The sequence below is a fragment of the Mytilus californianus genome, unplaced genomic scaffold (genome assembly GCF_021869535.1).
Source record: "Mytilus californianus isolate M0D057914Y unplaced genomic scaffold, xbMytCali1.0.p SCAF_4, whole genome shotgun sequence".
Classification (NCBI taxonomy): Eukaryota; Metazoa; Mollusca; class Bivalvia; order Mytilida; family Mytilidae; genus Mytilus; species Mytilus californianus.
The window spans coordinates 14,473,643-14,497,750 of NW_026262690.1; the positions used below are offsets into that span (position 1 = coordinate 14,473,643).

Genomic DNA, 24,108 nt, shown 5'->3' on the forward strand with positions numbered 1-24,108 from the left:
AGATCGCAAATCGGTAAACAGAAAACTTTTGAAAACAGATTATGGTTACAAGTGAAACATGCGTAGTCATCTGTAATATGAATTTGCCATAACTGTCTACCAAAGCATGATGGTATCCGTTCGAAATATGAACCTTGGTTCACCAACATCCTTGTAACCAGCAACCCTCTTAGTCTACAAAGGAAATAATGATAAGAAACGCAAACCCTGGAATATCGTATCAACAGGGAGATATTTTCCATGCTTTGTCGTCAATTGAAGGAAATTACTTTGTGATATGAAGCTAATCATCTTTCTAAAAGACAAACACCCGCGTTTTTTTTCTGCATATCATAATACGTAGAACAATCATTGTTAAAATTCATCTAAAAAATGCCCCAAAAAAGTGAAAAGATGCTAGTTATTGATAATACATTTTTAATTAGAAATATACATAAATATATGTTAGATTGATAATTTAATGTATATGTACCCATAATATATAACAATGCACAGAAAATAATTATGACAGAAGTCGAAACATCGAAAAAAGGCATTACAGTGGGAAAATTTTACATATGAAATATGGAATCAATAAAGATTAGTGAATAATTTGTGAAAGTGTGGGAAAATGTATTCATACAGAGAGAGGTATACACAAAGTTTAATAGCAGTATTTTTGTCTCCAGAATTACTGGTTTTAAAAAATTTCTAAAGGTTCAGCTGTTAAATGATACATAGGGAGACAAAAATGCAGTCTGAATTCGAAATATAAGTCAATTTCAAAGATGTAATTTAACTCTCGAACAAATGATTCATAGTTTATTCATGCTTACTAAAAGCAGAAATTTCAAAAGGAAAACTTTCGCTTAAAATTAGCACTACTTTTTTGTCGTTAAGGATGCCTCTCAATAAAGACGTCGAGTGATAATTGTGAAAAAAACAATATTAAAAATAGTACTGTATTTAAACTTTTCAAATAAAAGGATAAAATCTAAAATTCAACCACGGTGAAACAATAATGAGCATGTTTTAAAAAAATATATACCGTATTAGGCTACTTGCAGTCAGTTACAACGATTCACCTGTCGAGTAATGAAATGTAGAAAGCACTCTGTAAAGCTTTGAAATATAACTACCCATGTATATGAAACTGTAAGAAAACAAATTAAAATACCAACGTATGTACTTCACATCCTGTTAAAATAAGACCCCAAAAAATAATCAATTGGGATTTTACAGCTGTAGGAAATTAATTCTACATTTCACTGCACAAAATGTTTCATAACAATATATTTTGGGAGTTTTAAGGCATGCGGTGACCTAGTAACTAATGCTTGTAAACACAAAAGAAAAAACTGTTGAGAAATTGCCTTGAATACTATCACGGAAATTTACTTTCTTATATGAAACAGTGTGTGAAATTTTAACTTGACTACTAAGAAGGATAAAACTTCATTATTTTGAAACAAAATGTGTGCCAACTTAGAGAGAATATTTAGTCATCATGAGACGTGCTCCAAAATGTAGAATTTAAACAGTTAAAGTGTAATAACCCTTGGACAACAAATGTTTTGGCTTGACTTCACAAAGTTATACACAAAGATCCATGATGGAAAATTGTATGTCTATTCGATTTGGGTAGTTGCTGTCTCATTACCGTATACTTTACATTTACTGTTATTGCTATCGAGTTATGATATCACGAGGTGTGTTAGCACGGACATACATTGGTTTCCATTCGTCCTTCGTCTTCGAGTGAATTAATATCTAATAATATTAACGGTTCTAATTTTACAGCACCAGATGCTTATTTCAATTTGATTACTTCATTTATATCAAGACGATGGCTTTGAACATCTTTCACTGATTTCCCTATCATTGAAAATAAAGCTGCATGTTCTTAAGCCTTAAACGTCCCCGCCACTGGCATAATGAAAAACCCCTTACGCCAAGACCCCATTCATAAATGAAGACCCCTAAATACGCCAAAACCACTATCATAGTGAAAAACCCCTAAAACGTCACGGCTCCTGTCATTATGAAAACAAGAATACTATTTTCAAAATGTTCATGACAAGAAAAAGATATAAAAATGTTACACTCAAATCGATTCGTTAAATAAAAAGAGTCATACATACAAAATTACTTCTATTGTTTACTTGCCTGCATCGTGTGCATGAAAATCGGGGTTAACAAGTCAGTGGTTCAGATTGTTGCATTAGAAGTTTACACCCGACGATAAAACATAATCATAGTACAGCTAAAAGTACCTATAAAGCAGTAATTTTAAGTTGTATACATTGAACATACAGATATAGATACAGTATGTAGAATTCAAGTGATGAGTTTGAATATTATTATGTTTAACAGCAGCAAACTTTGTTCCAAAAAAGCTTTGTTTGTTGAAATGTTTGTTTGTAGGATAGTTCCTTAAAATTTTGTCAGGCTGAAATTCAGTATTTTGGAACTGGGTACGCTTGAGGGTATCCTGGTTGTTGTGGATACGATGCTCCCGGGTATCCAGATTGTGGATATGTTTGTCCAGATTGTGGATATGTTTGTCCAGATTGCGGATATGTTTGTCCAGATTGTGCTGTAACTACATGTGCGCCACCTTGTGTTTGTAAAAGAGTTCCGGCATTGTTACGATCTGTGAAATAAATACGTCAAATTAGTTTTTATACATATTTGATCTTTCATACACCAATACAACATTTATTTATCGCATCAAAGTGTATCAAGATTAAAAATATAACATTTAACTATTATACATCAATTGTTTTGTTACTTTGTTACAAATGGTATGATTACATCGTTCTCAGAATAACTAAGTTGACACAGTTACATTACATTTATTTAGAAGGTGATATTTTAACAGATGTATTATTTAAGCGTGTTCTTCGTACATTAAATTTGGTTTTCTTGTTTCTTATGTGAACAATGAATTCTTTGTAAAGTATTGTTAATATAGAAACAAGATGGTGCAAAGGTTTAACAGGCACACGTTTGTTACTCTTCTTATGATTTGAATGGCTGGTATTAATGATAATATATTTCCATTTTATAATTATTTTGTTGTAAATCTGGAAAAAAAAACCTCTTCATTGGAAATGGTTTGCTTGATTAAAAATGATATCAAAAGTATTTACTTACGCCTGACACAGGCACAAATCACACCAATAAAGATTCCAACACCAACCAGGCAACCAATCACAATTCCAACAATTAGTCTGATGAAAAATAAAAAAAAAAAAATAATAAATAATCAGCAACAAACCAGGAAATGACATATATATACATGAATGTACAGGCAAAAAGATACAAACCTAAAATGACATATCAAATACAGATGACATAACATTTGTCCAAGTACAAACAGCCAATTTGAAACAAGAAATTAAAGATCAGATGACATATCATATGTGCAGGTACACAGTTACAAACATGAAATGAGCTATCAATGTCAGTTGGCATATTATAAGTCCAGGTACAAAACGACAACTATCAAATGACATGTAAGTTAAGATATTAAAAGTCTGAGTACACACGGAAAAACATGAAATGACATATTCATATCAGTTGACTTATCATAAGTCAAGGTACCAACAGACAAACGTAAATTGGCATATTCGTAGCAGCTGACATATCATAAGTCCAGTTATAAGTAGACAATCGATTAATGAAATATCAATGTCAGTTGACATGTTATTAGTTCATGTACAGACATATATGAAATCACATATCTGCATTTTCTAACTCAATACTGGTTGATGTCCCCGAACAGACGTGTCCGTCTTGATACCGCAAGATTTACTAGCCCAATACTGAGACATGTTTATGTCCCGAACAGACGTGTCCATCTTGATAGTACAAGATTTACTCACCAAATACTGAGACATATTGAAGTCCCCGTACATACGTGTCTTTCTTGATAGTTTAAAAAATCACTTATCCGTTGAAGTCCCAATACAGACGTATCTATTTGCATAGACTTTACTCACCCAATACTTAGACTGGTTGATGTCCCCAAACAGACATATCCATCTTGATAAAACAAGATTTACAAACCAAATACTGAGACATGTTTATCTTTGTAAGTATACGTATCCATCTTGATAGTACAGAATTTACCCCAGTACTGAGACATGTTGATGTCCACGTACAGACGTTTCAATCTTGTTACTGAATGATTAACTCACCCAATACTGAGACATGTTGATGTCACCGAACAGACGTTTCAATCTTGTTACTGAATGATTAACTCACCCAATACTGAGACATGTTTATGTCCCTGTACAGACGTATCAATCTTGTACTGAATGATTAACTCACCCAATACTGAGACATGTTGATGTCACTGTACAGACGTATCAATCTTAACAGTACAAGATTTACAAACCCAGTACTGAGACATGTTTATCCTTGTACGTATGCGTATCCATCTTGATAGTACTGAGACATGTTGATGTCCTTGTACAGACGTATCCATCTTGATAGTGCAAGATTTACTCACCCAGTACTCAGACATGTTGATGTCCCCGTACAGACATATCCTTCTTGATAGTATAAGATTTACTCACCTAATACTGAGATATGTTGATGTCCCTGTACAGATGTATCCATCTTGATAGTATAAGATTTATTCACCCAGTACTGAGATATGTTGATGTCCCTGTACAGACGTATCCATCTTGATAGTACAAGATTTACCCCCCCAATACTGAGACATTTCGATGTCTCCGTACAGACATATCCTTCTTGATAGTATAAGATTTAGTCACCCAGTACTGAGACATGTTGGTGTCCCCGTACAGACGTATCAAACTTGATAGTACAATATATACTCACCCAGTACTGAGACATGTTGGTGTCCCAGTACAGACGTATCCATCGTGATAGTACAAGATTTACTTACCCCGTGCAGACGTATTCATCTTGACAGTACAAGATTTGCTCACCCAGTACTGAGACATGTAGATGTCCCCGTACAGACGTATCAAACTTGATAGTACAAGATTTACTCACCCAGTACTGAGACATGTTAGTGTCCCAGTACAGACGTATCCATCGTGATAGTACAAGATTTACTTACCATGTGCAGACGTATCCATCTTGATAGTACAAGATTTACTCAACCAGTACTGAGACATGTTGATGTCCCAGTACAGACGTATCCATCTTGATAGTACAAGATTTACTCACCTAATACTGAGACATGCTGATGTCCCCGAACAGACGTATCCATCTTGATAGTACAAGATTTACTCACCCAGTACTGAGACATGTTGTAGTCCCAGTACAGACGTATCCATTAGGACAGCACCATGACGTTCCACTGCAGTGGTGGTACCCAGAATAACACAAATCACCAAAACCTGAAAATATTTCAAACGTTATTGACAGAATGTAATAAGATAAAAAAAAAAGTAGACATATCTATCAAACATGACGCATTAACAGTAGCAAGATGGCAGTCAAAATTAAGATTTCCAGTAGATTGGAATAAAAAAACAGTTAACCCTCTTAGTGCGGACCGATATTTCAATACACTGTCCAGAAGCGTGATAATTTCCGTACAAAATAACGTAAACAATATATAGTTAAAAAAAATCTTTCTTAACAGCATGTTACCTTGCATAATTGAAGATTTACTAAGATATAAAGTCAAAGATGTTTTTTTTTTAAATTTTCAAAAAATAACGTTATTTGTATGGCATCACATCACGTCATAATGGTGGTCACGTCCCAAGGAAGTTTCGCACTTTTCAATTAGTTATGGTCAAGCATTTTGTAGTGCTTAGAAGACAATGTTCATTTTTTGGACAGCACCATGGAACGAATTTCAAGTCAGATTTACATAATGTTCAGTGGATTATCTATTACCCATACAATAAATTGGGAAATTAGACCAACTCAAAAAAAATTAAAAAAAACACGACATACAAAAACAACAAAGAACATCTTACTGGAAATATATTGAAGATATGATATGTGGTATACCTATTGATGACAACCCTACTATTATATCAAAAGATGATAGCATTATTAAGGAAATTAAGAAACCGGATGACACATACAGTCTGATTTAGAAGCGGTCTGCAGATATTCTCTGTGTAGAACAAAAACGAAAACCTTTAGACTTCACTTACATAATCACTCACTCGAAAAAGCTGATTCTACAAAATATTCAAGCCTATATAACTCTCCAATCAAACATAAAATGGGATAAATATATATAAATAACATGACATCAAAAGCAAATCAGTCTTTTGGATTTATTCGCAGAAACCTTAAAATAGCCTCACCTAAAGTTAAAGCTCATGCATTCAAATACAAAAATCAGAGAACTGTTCAACCATTTGGTTCCACATCGAACACAACAAATTTCACAAATTGAAAAAGTACAGAGAAGAGCATGAAATGGTTGCAGTCCCTACATCTAACCTTTTGATCCCACTAGACAATAGAACCAGACATAGCAGTCCACACTCATTTAGGCATATACAAACATCTGAAGACAGTTATGAATATTCATTTTATCCGCGTACAGTTATGAATTGTAATTAATTACCACAACAAATAGTTTCATGCAGTACAGTAAAGGGTTTTAATAGTATGATACCAGAATCTGCTCTAATCCCTGTTTTCTACCCTTAACTTTTATGAGTATCAAATGTATATAGTTTTATCTAAATGTTGTTTTTCAAATGTACATATATTAATTTGATTTTTTATTTTGTTTTTTTGGGTTATATTGTAAAGTAGAATCAAATTTTATAGTCGACACCCGGTGAATAATCTTCAATTAATGATGGATCACTAGAAACTGAAATGTGAAGAATTATAGTCATTTAGTCTTACAGCCGATTGCATTGAGTGTGCAAGCAAAGGTAATATCTTTGGTTAGTTTGCTTGCTAGCTGAACCGTGAAGTAATTATAAGGTAAGGTATACTACCCTTCTTTCGAAGTAGCCTAGTCCTACAGACAGATAGATCGGTTATCTGTCGGACTAGTCTACTCTTAAAGGAGGCTAGTTTACCTAACCTAATAATGACTTCACGGTTCAGCTAGCAAGCAAGCTAACCAAAGATATTACCATTGCTTACACACTCATTGCAATCGGCTGTAATTGTTTGAATTGCGTTTTCTATGTACAAGCTTGTGTATTTTCATATATTTCTTATACATGTTACCATAATTTAAGTCGTCAGTTTTAAGACATTCCACTTCATAAATCATTTAACATTTATTATACTATAGATGCATCTTGTAGTACAGTACTATTCTACCCTGTTAAAATAGTCTCACTATACAAAAATAAAAGAGATGCAGTATCATTGCCAATAAGACAGAGACGACGGTACTTAGAAAATACTGTCATAAACGGTAGATATTTCTTGAAGACACAGCGAGAATATCCCGCACCCGGAGGTGGGCTCCAGCTGGCCCCTAAATAATAATGAATACTAGTTCAGCGAAAATGGACGTCACACTAAAGTCCGAAACATTCAATGAACACATCCACGAATGTGTGGGTTGGGTTTACAGAATAGAGAATAATGGTAAAAAAAAAAAGAATAGATAAAAATGGGGGGGGGGGGGGGGGGAGGGATATAGAATAGGGAATAATGGTGTGCTAAAATATAAAGAATAATTGTGTAAAAATAAAGAATAAGGTAAAAAAAAAATACTGATTACAGAAATAAATGATTAACAGATTAATGAAATTGTGCGTTTTCAGCACATAAGATTTCTTATTGATAATTGACAATAGACTAGTAGATCATTTGGTATAAAATGTCGAAATGATCGTAATCGGAACTGTTTCATTGATCTCAGCCATGCCAATTCTATACATTCGTAAGCATCAGTATTTTTTCCTCCGAAAACACGATCTTGCACAAGTTAAAAAAAATCTCTAAGTATCATTTCGTCCGCTAGTGCAGACAAAGTTATTCCTACATCCTTCTCCTGCATTGTGTGAGCAATGATTACATATTACATAACAACATCGATAAAACCGTTTCTGACAGAGTTCAGACCAGGATAAAAATTGACAACAAAAAGCACTGCAATAGAAGGGAATTTCAGAGACAAAATGTCTCTTGCGCCGGCATGATTTCAATAAATAAAAAAAGCAAAATTCCTCACTTATAGTGGCATTAAAAGACCTAGCATGACCATTTTCAATAGATTGAAGTCGTATTTGTGAGATCCACAATTCATTACAATTTAAATCGACAATTTATTGGAAATGGCTGGAAGACGATAATATTGTCTTTGATATTTTTTTTTGGGAGGGGGGTATATTTTGATATTTGCAACAGAAAAGTAAATTGTTGGTACATGTATCTGATTGTATCTGTAGAAGTCGTATAAATCATATAAGACATCATATACCCCATATAGGATGTTATGACTATGTCTTGTAAGTATAATTCACGTCTCTAGTTATTTGAGTTAATTTGTCCCTTATTTGCCATTGTACCTTTTTAATGTTCCCTGGTTTGTCTCTGTTCTTCAAACCTGATGCTTTGCTTAGATCTTTTTCTTGTTTGTTGCAAATATCAAAATACACCCCAAAAAAATCAAAGACAATATCCTGAAATATTTCAGGACCTCCATAATTCGATTTCAGGATCTCCAAAAAAAATCGATTTCATGATATCCTGCAATATTTCAGGACCTCTAAAATTCGATTCAGGACCTCCATTATTCCCGAAATGGAATGTGGCGGTCCTGAATTATTTTTGAAGGTCATCAATGATTTATGGATATCCTGAATTTGAATTATGGAGGTCCTGAAATATTTCAGAATCTCCTTAAATACAATAATTTTGACCAAATCTGTGCCTCATAAATGATTGGGCATACATTTGTTTTAATACCAATAAATGTTAAATATATTTTAATCTTCTACCAAACAATTGATTGATAGACATTTTTTGGACAGTTAGGCTATCAAGGATAAAATCTAGTTCAGGTGATTGAATTTTTAATTTTCAGAAAAAAAATTCAAATTGCCACTGCATACTGCTCTGTGTGGTTCTTGACCTTTATTCAGTGATGTAAATTGATGAATTTAACTTTTTTATTTTGCGATCCCTTACTATCAGATTCCAGATTTTTCTAATGTCGGTTAACTACTGTCTCTGTTGTAAAACTGACCTTGGTATGAATCTCAATACTTGTAACTCACATCACAAACCAATTATGACCAAATATACCTAATGTAATTTTATCTACTGCTTACTATCCCAGATATCCAAATAATTGCAAAGAAATTAAATAAATTTCAGTGTTTTGTCTTAATCAGATATTAATCCAAAAGAAAAAAAATGGTGTCCTTTGTGTAGTGCAGTTACAGATTCACGGGGTTAGGGGTAATGTTGCCATCCCCCAACTTTGAACATCATAAACGTACGCCCCCGACCCCCTTTGATTGAAAATATATCATTTTTAGAATAAAATTGTCCAAAAAAATGTTTTCGAAAATTATGTCCCCTTTAATAACATCCTCAGTATGCTGTCCAGTTGAAGGTAAGTTATATTTAAGGCACAATTAGCGGAGTACACACAAGTAACTATTACTCGTAAATAATACCAATCTACTGGAGGCTGAAACAGACAAGTAAAGAACTTTCATGTAAAAATTCGCATATGTTGGACCCGAGCAAGAATTTTACAGAATAAGGATATTTTTTACTGAATAGAGAAAAATGGCCTGAAAAAATACAGAATACAGAAATGAAGACCCCTATCCAGACCCTCATTCACGGTAGATCAGTAGAAAGTTCGAAAAGTCTCTTTTCTGTATAGCTTATGAAATATGTGTTGAGGTGCAATTGAAAGGTGTTTTATTTTGGCGCAAAGCAAAGCACCTGAGCCTATGCTGTCATTTACATGTAGGTACAAATCTGGATATTCAAATTTCTACTAGTATTTATACTAGGAGGATTCTGGGTCCTATCGAATTCCAATTTGTACTGTTATATATACACAAGTATTAATTTCAGGAAACTCCAACATGAATTTCGTATTATTTTATGAATGAAATCTGAAAATAATGGAATATAGACACAATAAACTATTTTGACTGCATACCGTTCCTTGTTGCGTTTCTGTCTCATAATGTTTGGTATTATAAGTACATTTTCAAAACTAGTTATAGATACAGTAAACAAACAAGGACAGTTAATAAAACTACGTGAACATTATCTGTTAAGCTTTTAAAACCTTTAAAGATGTAGAATATTTCCAAATTTCAGAAAAATAGTAAAATATTCTTTTTTAAAGTTTGGCTTCCCCGAAAGAACCAGTTGAATTAATCTAAAAAATCAACGTTGATGTCTGATGAATTTAGATATGAATAAAAGTAAATAATGCGTCGTCTCAGGACCAGGAAGTACATAGGTCGTACCTAAAGCAGATGCGCAATTACATCAAATGTTGAATAACAATAGATCAATTGCATATAAAACTTTAATGTACATGAAATCGGTCGTCTGTTTCCTTGTATTCAAACGAAATATTAAACCAGTTATCTGCATATAACTGAGCACTATATGATTGAACCGTTGTCTTTGTAGTAGAATTGCAAATATTTGTCACAGGACCTTTTCGGCTTGCATTGTTTGAAATGTTTAACTCTGTATCTAATACATAAAGAATGTGTTATATGACTGAATATTGATAATCAGATGCATTATTATTATGTCTTTAAGACTCGTCCGAGTAATGATAAGAAATGAAATGACTTTTCTTTGCTATTTTAGAATGATAAAAGAAGAGTCTCCATCGCTTGCTAATGATAACTTATATTTTATCCGTGATAAGCAAGCCACATAAAAGAAACATGAACTTTTATAACTAATCAAACCTTAAACATTGAGCCACACATAATTCCTTATAGGACAAAACACTTACATATAAACAAAGACGATGTTTCTATCTTTGGACAGGAATTTTATTATTGGCATAACATTATAAATAGACAATATACAAAAGTAACAAACAAAATTTATAAGAGCCTGCAAAGAGGACTGAAGCAGTCATTTTCATGAAATTTGTTCCATCGTCTAAACTTCAGTAAAACGATCGTTAAGTAGAATGTTTATTTGTATGTATTCATAACGTTAGTAAATTAACAAAAATAACGAAATTAAAAAAAAAAAGCCTTTAAAACAATTTATGTGTACCCTTTTTACTAAAGTCTATATTTTATTTACAGTCATCGCGGTCATGCATGTTAGTTGCTGGCATCAGAGGATACAATTCGTAAAACGAAAGCCAATGAGCAAAAATAACACTAACTAGTAGCATTTCTGGATTAACCTTCCTCAGGACAACTCAAACACTGAGAATCACCTAAGTCATCTTTTTAATTTAATTAGATATAGGAAGATGTGGTATGAGTGCCAATGAGACAACTCTCCATCCAAGTTACAATTTATAAAAGTAAACCGTTATAGGTCAAGGATTAGCCCAGTTGTTTTAGAAGATGCATGTTTAATATAACGATTGGCACAAAATAGTTAGAAAAACGACACAACCAAATAGGAGGTCAAAGAAAGGGAAAATATTATATTATTTATATTTACCTGTAATTTTCACAATAGCCTGCAGTAAAATAGTCGAAAGAACACTGATGCACAATATGTACTTCATTTTGATTTTTGTTAATAGTTATCAGTGCGCCTTGAAGTCGATTGTTAAATACAGAACAAATTGTCTCTGAATTTCAAAACAATCGGGAGGCAACGTCACGTGATGTTGATCATATTCACGCTATATAGACACAGAAACTTTAAATGAAGTCGGGACACATGCAATGCAGTCAAAGATTAGATTTTTTCATTCTTTCTCTTTTTAAAGAATGGGGATAAAAGCAATTAATGACATAATTTCTTCAAACTTTGCTAACACGTAGTTTTTAATCATGCTTATCAAAAAGTATAGTTTACCGAGCTTGTCAAGATACAGGTTGTGAAAAGTTGACATAATTGATATGAATATACATGGAAAAAGCATTATTATGAATTTTCTATACTTTCAATTATTAAATTAAATCATCTGAGTTATTTCCCCTCATAATGCAGAGATTAAAGAATTTTTAATCAATATGATTTTTCTGTCTTCGTAAAAAATAGTCGTTATCATTCAGATAAAATCACACAAATTCTATCATTAAAAAGAAAAGTGAATTTGCTTATTTCATTGAAAATTTTGACCGATCATTTGGGGTCCTTTGCGATCCAAGTTGGCAAAACGAACCCATATTACCTGGAATGTGAATATATACATAAAAACAAATGCAAATCAAAACACAATACAATACCTGATAAGTTCTGTTTTTCTTTTTATGTATCTTAGAATAATAAGATTAAATAACGATTATAAATGAGATGTTCAGATTCAGTTGAACCATTGAAGTATATGTCAATATAATACTTTCATGGTTGAACACAAAATAACGAAGTCGCTACATGTTTATGTAGCGATAACTGTATAACTTCAATAGTTTTTTTAAAGGGTAACAATTGATAAATGTTCCCAGAAAGTAAAAATTGTACGAGTGTTGCCATTTCTAATTAAAACACTACAGATGATATCAAATGACCTGAACGATGCCAATTTTACTGCATCAGATGAACATTTTGACAATTAAGATATCTTTAGTGATGCTCAAGGCGAAAATGTTTGAAAATCCAAAGGAATCAGAGATTTGCTCGAGAGAGATTCCTATATTTCCTGGTAGCTTATTTTAATATTACATTATCGTTACTCTATATCATGTCAGTATAAAAGAATAAACAATTAAATGGTCTTACTTTTGTGTAGTTTATGCATTTTTTTTATTATTATATTCTAAGTATTTCCTGGATACTGATAAAATATTTTACAGGAATACTTCACTTGAGTTTAGACAATGAAGTATAATTCTAACAGGCAATATGAAAAATAAAGAATATTTATTTTTTGTTTAAAAAATAATGATGAAAAATATGAAAACATTTTTTTATAAATTCAATGCGTCCCAAGCGCTTTTCTGGATTTACCTTCATCCGGAACTTTTAAAGCCAAATATTTGAAAGCCAAAGATGTATAAGAACCGAAACAGTTGAAGAGCTATATGACCGATAAGGTCTTAAAAAATAGCCAAATCCATCTACAGTCAATAAACTCATCATAGATACCATGATTAAAATTGTGTACGCCAGACGCGCGTTTCGTCTACAAACGACTCATCAGTGACGCTAGGAGCTCAACTTTGCCTGAGGGAGTTGAAAACCTTAATTTCTTTATAATTGAAAAATTTGTAAACGGCCAATTTTAGAAACCTTGTTATAAATCATGTCAGTACCGAATTACTGATTACTAAGCTGAAGATACCATCGGGGATTGTTAGTCCGTTAGCAGTGGTGTCGACCCAGTGCTGCAAAATATGAAAACAACACTTTATATATTTCATGATAACATATTCCATAGATTCGAAGCACTTTTTTGGATTTACCTTCATTATGAACACTCAAAGCCGAATATTTGAAAGCCAAGGACGTATAAGAACCGAAACACTTAAAGAGCTATTTGACCAATAGGGATCTAAAAAAAAAAACCAAATCCATCTAATGTCTATTCGACTTATAACATACTAAAACGCATATTCAAATTATAAAAGTCTAAAATAATCAATTTACAATGCATGGACACGATAGTATGTATCACCATTTTTTGTGTATTTTAGTCTAGACGCCATCTAATTAACCATCGAGGTGACCTCCGTAGACTGCCGACGATCATATAACCCGATATAAACATAAACATAGATATAAATATGAATTTTCTAGGTCTGTTTGATTTCATATTATAGGTTAAAAAATATGTTAATAATGGTTTTTACCAGTATAAGAATGAGCTTTTGTAGATCGAATCAGTCAACCAAATGGTTTACCCTTGTTTCACTTCCAGTGTTGACATTCTTTTCCTTTAAATAGCTGAACACGCCTAGTTCATGCGTAACCCATCTCTAACTAAGGGGTTAAGTTTAAGTTCACATGAACACGGATTTAATGAGGTCGAATTATTCACTTGCAAGTGAATAATTCATTAGCGATGTTTCTTTGCTTATTTTGACAAAACTGAACCAAACTGGCTGCTATAAGCGAATTATTATTTCTCTGTTTCACTTTCATTTATGATTGAACAAAAACAAATCATATTTTATTTTGTCTATATCTCGTAGCTAGTACCCCTTTAATTATTGATAACGAATAAACAAATATATGATAACATATTTCATAGATTCGTTATCATAAATTTAATCCGTGATAACGAATTATAACCATTTAGCGAATTATATAATTCGTGATAATGATTTTAATCCGTGATCACGATTTTCTAAATTCGTGATAAAATTTTTTTTTTTTTTAGTTCCTCAATTGGTTTATCGTACAACCCCAAATTCCTCATAGGGCAAACCACTGAAATATAAACAAAGACAAACATTGACGACGTTTCTGACCGGACAGGAACATTAATATTAGTATTGATATTAAATAGTATTTGAAAAAGAAGAGGTACAACAGGTACAAACATAAATTATACGTTGACGATATATAAGCTGCATAATTGCAAAGATGATGTTTCACGGAGGAGAAACATGTAATTTTAATAATTTTTTTCAAATGTCTGAAGCTCGGCAAAAAAGAAAACCGTCAAGTAGAACGTATTTATTTTCTCTTCTTAATATAACCATATAATAAGAAATCTGCAATAGTTTTAATTGATATCTATTTTCAAATTAACACTTAAATTTGCATTTTACATTCTAATTTGTCAATAGTAATCGCCATGATTGCGGTCATGTTGGTTAGTCGTTTGAATCAGCGGACATAATTTGTAAAAGAGGAGACAACCGAAGAACCAAACGCAAGTGGTTTCAGAAGGAGTATATTTAATATTACAATGGACATTGGATAGGCAACAAACTCAAAATAGTAAGGAGACGTGTCATTTGGACCCGATATAGGAGCTAAAAAGGGAAAAAGTATATAAGTGATATATACCAGTAATTGTCATAATAGCCTGAAGAAACATAGTTGATGTTGGTTGGTCGCTGGCATCAACGGACACAATTTGTGCAACGAAAGCCAACCTAAGTCCTTTAATTGATCAGCTCAGTTGTTTCAGAAGATCTATGTTTAATATTACTATTGGCGTTGGAACAAAATGTTAAAAAAACGTGTCACACCGACCTTATTTCGGAGCTAAAAAAAAGGAAACATAGAGTATTCATATTTACCTGTTATTTTAACAATAGCTTGAAGTAAAATTGTTGAAAGAATGCTAATGCACAATATATATTTCATTTTGATTTGTATTAACTGTTCACAGGACACCTTTTAAATCGATCGTAGTTGTCCCAAGAATTTCAAAAGATATCGGAAAGCAACATCACGTGGTGTTGATCATATTCACGCTAAGTTGACAGACTTATTTTAATCGAGGTCGAACATATGCACTGCTGTCAAAACTTGAATTTGTTGACTCTTTATCTTTTTAAAGGTATGTAGGTAAAAGCTAAAAATAACAGATTTTCTTCATACTTTACTAAAACGTAATTTTTATTTAGCTATTTTCAACAACAACAACAAAAATATAGGTCACCACGCTTATTTTCAAGCTACAGGTTGTGCAAAGCTGATATATTTTGGTATAAAGGATTATACATGTGACAATTCTTGCTACATAATAGATAGATTTTTGAACATAATATTTATCAGAAAATGTAATAAAAAATATAAAGGTAAATTCAAAAAGGAGAAGTGACTAGTCCATAAAATGTCTAAATGTGCATATGGTGCAGCAAAATACAAAAGAATTGTAACTCCTGACAGGCATTTTCCAAAGAAAATTGGTGGCTTCAACCTGATTTAAAATAAAAACTAAAGTGCTTTCCTTTATCAAAATTAAAAATTATAAATTTTGCATATTTCATTAAAAATTTGGACGATGTCATTTGCGATCCAAGATGGCGAAACCAACCCATAATAAACAACAGTCTACAAAACACAACAAAAGAAAGACATAACACCTGAGCAACAGGAATTTCACCCAAAACTTGCCGGAAGGCAAGCAGATCCTACTCTACTTGTGACACCCTTCGTGTATCTCATGTAAGTACAAATCTGGTGATAAGTCTCATTCGCAGGAAAGAGAACGGGTTTGCGGGTACGAAAACGTAGCAAATTCTAGATGTTTCAGAAAGTTAAAAACTGTTACGGATATTTTTGACACTGCAAATTGATATTAAACTGAACAAACAGCTGAAATATTTGACAGCAAGACATAAATGATGTATGAGTTCATCCACTCACTTTAAATTAAGAAATCGGTATAAGACTTTGGGTGCAGAAGTATTTTACAGTATTTTATTCTTACTTTCCATTTAGTATCCACGTGTTTATGCACGATTATTCGTGCCTGAAACCGACAAATTTATATAATGACGACTTTTCTGTCTTATATGAAAAAAAACATATGATTTTCCTTCAATATGTCCTTGACCGGGAAGTATGTCGATTCAATTGACAATGCGCAATTACATGTCATTCAGTACAGCTATTTCCAAAAAATCAAGCATTATGTTATTGTTATGGTGATACCTGATAAAATAAAATTACACAGGTGTTTTATGGTTTTATTCAATTTTAGTTACTAGAACAACTGAAATTGTTAAATGAGTTTTTGGAAAATGTATTATCTTATGAGATAATTGTTAAAACAAAACTTCCTATGGATTACTCCTCAAAGACAATAAGAAAAATCTTCTTGCAAGGCTCTTTAGTGTCAACTTTCAGATTTATTGATCATTTCCTGTTACTCCATCTTCCACTGTTTACAAAATTTATAGTTTTTTCGAAATACTAAGTGTTTAACCCAGGAATAGATTACCTTAGCTGTATTTGGCAAAACCTTTCGGAATTTTGGTTCTCAATGCTCTTCAACTTCGTACTTTATTTGGCCTTTTTAACATTTTTGATTCGAGCATCACTGATGAGTCTTTTGTAAACGAAACGCGTGTATGACGTACAAAGTTTTAAGCCAGGTTTCTAAGATGGGTTTAGTTCCACAATTTAGCATGTTTAGTAAGCGCTTGGACCTCATATATCCTAGTAAACTTGCGATTAAGGATGCTACTAATTCTATTATCTTGATCTCTTCTTCGATATTGACACGACACAAGTTTTACAGTAAACATAAGGAAGTTTGTAGATTTGCACGATGTGTCTGTGTCTCAACTCGCAAGCGACATGTTTTCGGTGTTTTAGATCCTTGGATAACAGAATAGTCTGATCTGTTAATATCCCGATTGTGACATTTGACTGAGTGTTGAGCAGGATGCGTTTACTCTGTCGACGAACCCGGTCTCGCTCCTTCTAGAGTTCTCCTCAATTGTTATTTGTTACATTGATTTGTTCAAAATCATTGGTTTGTTGTCTTATTTTTGAATAAATTATCTAAATTGTGAGACAGAAAAAAAACGTTCTATATAATTTCATTATATGACAGCTATTTAGTATTAACATACATGCAAATACTTGACTGTATACATTACATCTTATAAAGTCCAAAAAAAAAAACACTTCAGTACGTAAACGTTGCAAATAGGGAAATGAAATAAAAACAAAATAATTGCACCCTAAACATTGAGGGAAAGCCTTTTCGGAAACTAATAATTTCAGTCTTGAGTTTTTTATGTAGTATTTTGTGAACTTGTTAGTCTGTTCGTCGTCTTTTGTGTTTTGCCATTCCTTTTTCAGTTTCCCTAGACTGTTGAATTTTGAATGTCTCTGTGGTATCGGCCGCCTCTTTGTAATGCAGTTCCATACAATCAATCGGATCTGCCACTTCCAGGTAATCTGAAAACATAATTTATATTTAGTCCAGGGTCTTTATTCACAAAACATCTAACGAGTAAAATGCATTCTTAGTTATAATGAAATGTTCTTTACTTCCGCGGATATTTTATTTTCGTAAGAGTTTTCATGAAAAGACCTAGGGTGGTAATGAAGTCAAATTCATAATAACTGAACAGAAAAACGATTAATATGAGGTGTGTAGTTTTTTGTAAGCCGATCGAAGCCAAATTCTAGCACAAAATCTGCCTGGATAACTGAAAACAGAGTAACATTCATTTTCATTGAAATATTTTTTGGTATTGAGGTCAAAGGTATGTCTAAAAAAAACCAGACTCCTTTTATTACCTGTACAAATCAATACACAAACGAAGATTTGAAAATGTGCTCGACAATGCCGCTTATCATATGTCGGGCTATTAATCGACAGAAGAAAAGTAATACATCATATTAAAAGAGATGACAAATGATAACAACACCAAATACCTCAGAGGAAAAAACACTAAAACTAAACCAAAGACCAACATTTACCAAGTTTCTGACCTGTTACTGGAACATTAATGTTATTGTTCGTATAAAGTTATACTTGAAAAAAGTACAAAGTTACAAAGGGGACAGACACAAAAATATAAGTCAAAGAAATATTAACTAGATACATGCGAATAGGACTGAAAAACTGCAATTTGATTTATATATGTATATTCTCCATATGTAGTCGCTCCTGGACTATTGCCACATAGAAAGTGAAATTTCACCATCGATTAGCTGAAATCGTCACTTTTATCGTAAAGTTTTGTTCTCAATTGACCATCATTGTCAATTTCTAGAAGTAAGTCAAGATGTGATGCAAATTTAACTGTATCAGTGGTATCATTTTCATGTATTTCAAATTGTTCTCTGGGGTAAATGCATTCAACGTAGCTATTCATTACATAGATGATGATACAACTATGATCAATCTACAGTTATCCTGGTCATTATAAAATAAGAATTTGTGATACGATTGGGGTGAGACAACTACCCAACAGAGACCAAATGACGTAGATGTTAGCAACTATAGGTCACCGCACGAAATTCATTAATAAGCAAAGCCCATCCTACATAGCAAGCTATAAAAGGACCAGACATTTCAAAATGTTAATAATTCAAAGGAGAAAAATAACGGCATAATGTTGCTTAGTCGGTGGCATCAGCGGACACTATTTGTAAAACAGAAGCCTTTCTAAGAACCACCATTTGTTAGAATCAGCCTTGGGGTTTCAAAAAATATCTATCTTTTAGATTACGGTGGACGGAAATTGTGAGAAAAAAGAAAAAAAAGCGTCTCATACTGATTCATACTGAATTATATAAAACAAAAAACGATGAAACATTCATCATATTATTCTTAATTACCTGAAATTATCACAATAACCTTGAGTCAAATCGTTGAAAGTGCGTCGATGCACAATATATATCATTTTGTCTTTTCTTGATAGTTAACAGTTAAGCTTTTTAAGTCAATCGTTTTGATATTTTGCCAAATGTTCCTTAGACAACGTGATATTGGTCATAGTCAAGCTATATCTATATATGAGGCAACAGTAGTTTGTCGATAATATGTTACACTCTAACTTTAATAGATGAGATACTAGTAAGTAGTGCATAAAACGCTTCAGAAATCAAGTCAGAATGTTCTTCTCCTGGAAATGAAAAACATCTGGAAATAAAGCTGCTGATTCTACTCTAAAAGAACAACCATCTTCTCATGGATACATGTCAGCCAACTCTTGTAGAAGCATCTCCTGGAAACAGAAAAGACCTCAACTTCTGAAAACAGAAGAAAACCTCTCTTGTATTCAGAAAAACCAACGTCTCCTGGAAGCAGAAATAAAAAAGAGAAACACTGATGGCAGTCAAAAAAATAGAGAAAGACCGACAACACTATAGTCTAAAGACAAAAGACGAACACACAAAGTCCACAAAACATGCAGAAAAATTGAAGAAAAACCGACAACACCGTAGTCTAAAGACAAAAGACGAACACACAAAGTCAACAAAACATACAGAAAAATTGAAGAAAAACCGACAACACCGTGGTCTAAAGACAAAAGACGAACACACAAAGTCCACAAAACATACAGAAAAAATAGAAGAAAAACCTTCCATAACGATCAACCAAATCATGATCACGTTCGTAAAACTTCCTAAGAGATAACATCAGGTTATCATAAAAGGAAACTCAAGTCCTGGAAAATTGTATCAGATTCATCTGATAGTCTCCTGGAACGCAGCCTTATAGATATGGAATGTTCAAAATAGAAAAAAAAATAAATCGTCTCTTTGGTCTTAAAATGTCGAGCTCAACTGCTCGTCACTGTCAATTTCTAGATATAAATCCAGATATGAAGCATAACTAGTTGTATATAGTGCATACTTATTTCAAGTTCAGTGGTATTGTTGCGATCAAAAGTAAACCAACAAACTTTGGATTATTCAGTGAGGAGATATGTATAAAGCGGAACGTGAATCATAAAGAATCGTTTGATATGTTTGAGCTTTTGATTTTGCCATTTGATTAAGGACTGTCCGTTTTCATTTTCCTTGGAGTTCGGTATTTTTGGTGTTTAACTTTTAAGTCTGTCTGAAGAAAAGAAATTAATCGACATCATAAAGAGCATAAATAGCTCCCAAAGGAATGTAGGCTGTTTGTTGGAAACATGTCTTCCAAGCGGGACAAATATGTTTTCTAATTTTAAAAATCAACTTTTACATCTTGAGAATGTCAGTTTTAGAGAATTTTTGTTTGAATTCAAGTGGTTTTTATGAGTATAATTTGTCCATTCCTGAAACAAAATAATTGAGAGTACGTTGGCCATTTTTTCATGAAACAAAATTATACTGAATCTTTCAATCTGTTTTTATATTAAAACGACCAATGTATGTGTAAAGGATAAGAAAGTAGTTAAGTGTTTTTCAATTAGACAGAAATATCGGTGGCATGTGGGAAGAAAATTACCATAATGTTGAGAACACATGAAAAAATTTAAAGATACTATTGAACAGTTAGCAAACAATGAAAGAAAAGAATTTAGCCTTTTGTGTGAAATTTCATTTTCCTATTCATCAATTTAGATTACAGCTATTGCAAAAATACTATTATCAAAACAGGGTTTTCCAAGTTACATGGACAAAATTTCAATTCTTCCTTGTATTAAATACATATGTTAACCGATATTAAGTGTAGCTTGTAAAAATAGAGATACTTATTTTATTTTATCAGCTATTAAATCAAGGCCATAAGATTTACTGTCAAAATATCAATATGATCTTTCCTTTGTTGTCCATTCGTTTGATGTGTTTTGTCATTTGATTTTGCCATGTGATTAGGGACTTTCCGATTGAATTTTCCTCAGAGTTCAGTATTTTTGTGATTTTACTTTTTACTAAAATACTTTTACAGCAGAGATATTATAATGGCATTTGTCAAAAATTTAACTTTCGTTATTTGCTTATTTATAGTTTGAAGCAAGATTCAAATGTTTTTTAGTTAATCTGCAATGAAGTTCTGAACAAATTGTTACTCAGTGCGCATTGCACAAGATTGTGTGTTCCTGTAATGTTTTTTGACGTTGCTGTATTAAATCTACTCTGAAGTACAGCTACCTTTATAAGACAGAAGAAATTTCATATAGCAGGTTTTGTACTTTGAGAGCTGCATTTCAGTAATTGTCAACATTCTTTGAAGTGGTATAATGTTTATTAGTGTATTATTTGTATTTTTGTTTGTATTAGTAGTCTTCTACCCCAGGATTAGATTACCATAGCTTTATTTGGCAAAACCTTTCGGAATTTTTGGGTTCTCAATGCTCCTCAAATTTGTATTTTATTTGGCCTTCTTTACTTTTTTTATTCGCGCGTCACTGATGATTATTTTGTGTACAGACGCGCGTCTGGCGTACACAATTTTTATCCCTGTATTTATGATAGAACTGAGAATGGAAACGGGAAATGTGTCAAGGAGACAACAACCCAAGGCCACCAATGGGTGGTTCAATGATGAGTTGACAGCATATATGTTACGTTTTGGAGCACGTGTTTTTCAACAAACAGTCGCCATTCCTATGCAAACCAACTATGCTCCCTTTCTTGCCGACTTTTTGCTTTATTCATACGAGGCAGAATTTACATAGGAGCTTGTTAAGAAAAGAAGCTAGCATTATGTTTAACTTCACGTTCCGCTATATAGATGATTATCCCTAATTTCTTTTAAAAGGGTTCGGGTTGCAATTATGCTTGCAATAGTTTTAAGTTGTAATCTTTGTGGTGGTTTTTTTTATTTTGATGTCTGTGTTGTTTATATCGGCAACAGTCTTGTATATCCTTTGTCATAACGTGTTTCAATTTCAAAACTTCACACTCGGTCAAGTTTCAGGGTTAGAAAAATTGCGGTTACCGAATTCGGTGTTGTCTTATTGTTATATAAGAATCAATAATTACCAGTCCGCTATTGTGTGATAATTTATTAAAAAAAAAAAACGATAACAAGACTTTAAAAACGTTTTTCTGGATTTACCTTCATCAGGAACGCTCAAAAACGAACATTTCAAAGCCAATGATGTATTAGAACCGAAACAGTTGATGGGCAATATTATCAACGTATGGCATTGTCAGTTTGTTTTCGATTCATGAGTTTGAATATCCCTTTGGTATATTTCGCCTTGTAACACGATAGGTGTCACATGTTGAGCAGGATCTGCTACCCCTCCTCGTGTCCGAGGCTGTATGAATTATATTTTTCCTAGCATAAGTTAGTAAGGGTGATCAGTGTCAGGCCTAGGAGTTCAGAGGGCGTACGTCCCTTTTTGATCGCTGAAAAAGGCAATCGAAAATTTCTAACGATTTAAATAATTTTTTGACATAAAATCCTCCAAGAAATCCGTTTTATTGAAATTCGCCATCCCCACTCCACTCCCCTTTTTCAAAAATTCTGGATCCGCCTGCTGGTGATTATCGATCATATCACCATAGCTGAAGACGTTGCATGAGGTAATAATGTCTCGTGTGGAGAGTTGTCTCATTGGCAATGATACCACATCTTCTTATTTTTATATTGTAATCAAGTGGAAAAAATATGTAATTATTGTAATCGGGGAAGAAACAACTTCTTTGTTATTTGTTTGACTTCAAGATAAATGCGTATAAAATAAAACCGGTTAACATAATACTGATCAAAGAAACGTCTTTCATGTCTCAACTTCAACCTCAGCAAGTTGTGTTTTCCTTGGTCCATTCAGTTTGATATATATAAAATCTATGACCAATAAAAAAGCTCCAAAGAAATTTGTAAATACAAAGAAAAAGAATTTAGCGTTGTAACTTCACGTCAGATCTCTCAATGAACCTGAAAATTAAATCAAAACAATTTAAAGTCTGAATACAACTAAACAAGTAAGTGTAATGATTTCAATTTAATTCTTGTCCGGTTATACAAGGAACCGATTTTCCGTGTTAGGTGAATGCCACGCTCTCTGCACGTAAATGAGCTCTTACAATAAGATTCTGAGGCGTCCATAGATGGTAATGTTCAAAAGCAAAATTACAAACTTATCAAACAATCCTCAATTTATAGTGGCAGCGAATATTTCGCATCCATCGTCCTATTCGACCTAACTTGAAGAACCTACCTATTGAATTTATTGTTAAATTGCTCGCGTCAAGCACATGCATTAAATATTTGCCGCTGAACACTAAACAAGCACAACATACCACTAATCAATCAATAAATTTCATTTCTTAATATTTTTCTTTCTATATCGTGTAAGAACAAAAAATAAAACTGTATAGCTAGCATGCGTAATAAATGGAATGGGTCACTTGTGTTGTTTTTCATTCATCTTTATGTAATCCCGTTCTATGGGAAAATAGATATCTCAGAAACTTCACATTACAATGATATTGACTGTGTTTGTTAAAAAAAAAATTACACCTGTTGGAACAAAATTACATTTACTCTAAGAAAATGTTGATATGCAAGAAAAACCCAACGCTGATTTCGTCTGCAACACCTTGGTACACATCCATTGGCTTCAACTAACTATAGAAATGGAAGTAAACACTTCGCATTTACATTTGTAGTCAAAAAAACAATTTACATCAATCATTTTCAAATATTCAAGATTTGTTTGCTATGCTTGTAACCATTGAGATAATTTCGCTTTAAACAAC

General features: G+C 32.7%; 1 protein-coding gene across 2 annotated transcripts; it reads right to left on the reverse strand.

The window, feature by feature from the left end:
- Positions 1-400: 400 nt before the first annotated feature.
- LOC127737529 (cysteine and tyrosine-rich protein 1-like) lies at positions 401-15,446 on the reverse strand. Of its 2 annotated transcripts, none has more exons than XM_052248340.1 (4): positions 15,285-15,446; positions 5,252-5,357; positions 3,136-3,212; positions 401-2,632 (listed from the first exon to the last, which is right to left on the reverse strand). In XM_052248340.1, exons 1-4 carry the CDS (start codon positions 15,349-15,351, stop codon positions 2,436-2,438), a joined length of 447 nt encoding a protein of 148 aa, XP_052104300.1. In that variant the 5' UTR covers positions 15,352-15,446; the 3' UTR covers positions 401-2,435. The 2 variants fall into 2 exon arrangements, with proteins under 2 accessions (XP_052104300.1, XP_052104299.1); XM_052248339.1 differs by lacking the exon at positions 15,285-15,446 and adding an exon at positions 11,584-11,763.
- Between the last annotated feature and the right edge of the window lie 8,662 nt (positions 15,447-24,108).

Coding starts and splice junctions, on each gene's coding strand:
- LOC127737529 (XM_052248340.1), bottom strand. CDS start 15,351: ATGAAATATATATTGTGCATTAGCATTCTTTCAACAATTTTACTTCAA. Junction 5,358..15,284: donor AGCTATTGTTAAAATAACAG/GTAAATATGAAT, acceptor AAATATTTTCAG/GTTTTGGTGATTTGTGTTAT. Junction 2,633..3,135: donor GATTTGTGCCTGTGTCAGGC/GTAAGTAAATAC, acceptor TTTATTTCACAG/ATCGTAACAATGCCGGAACT.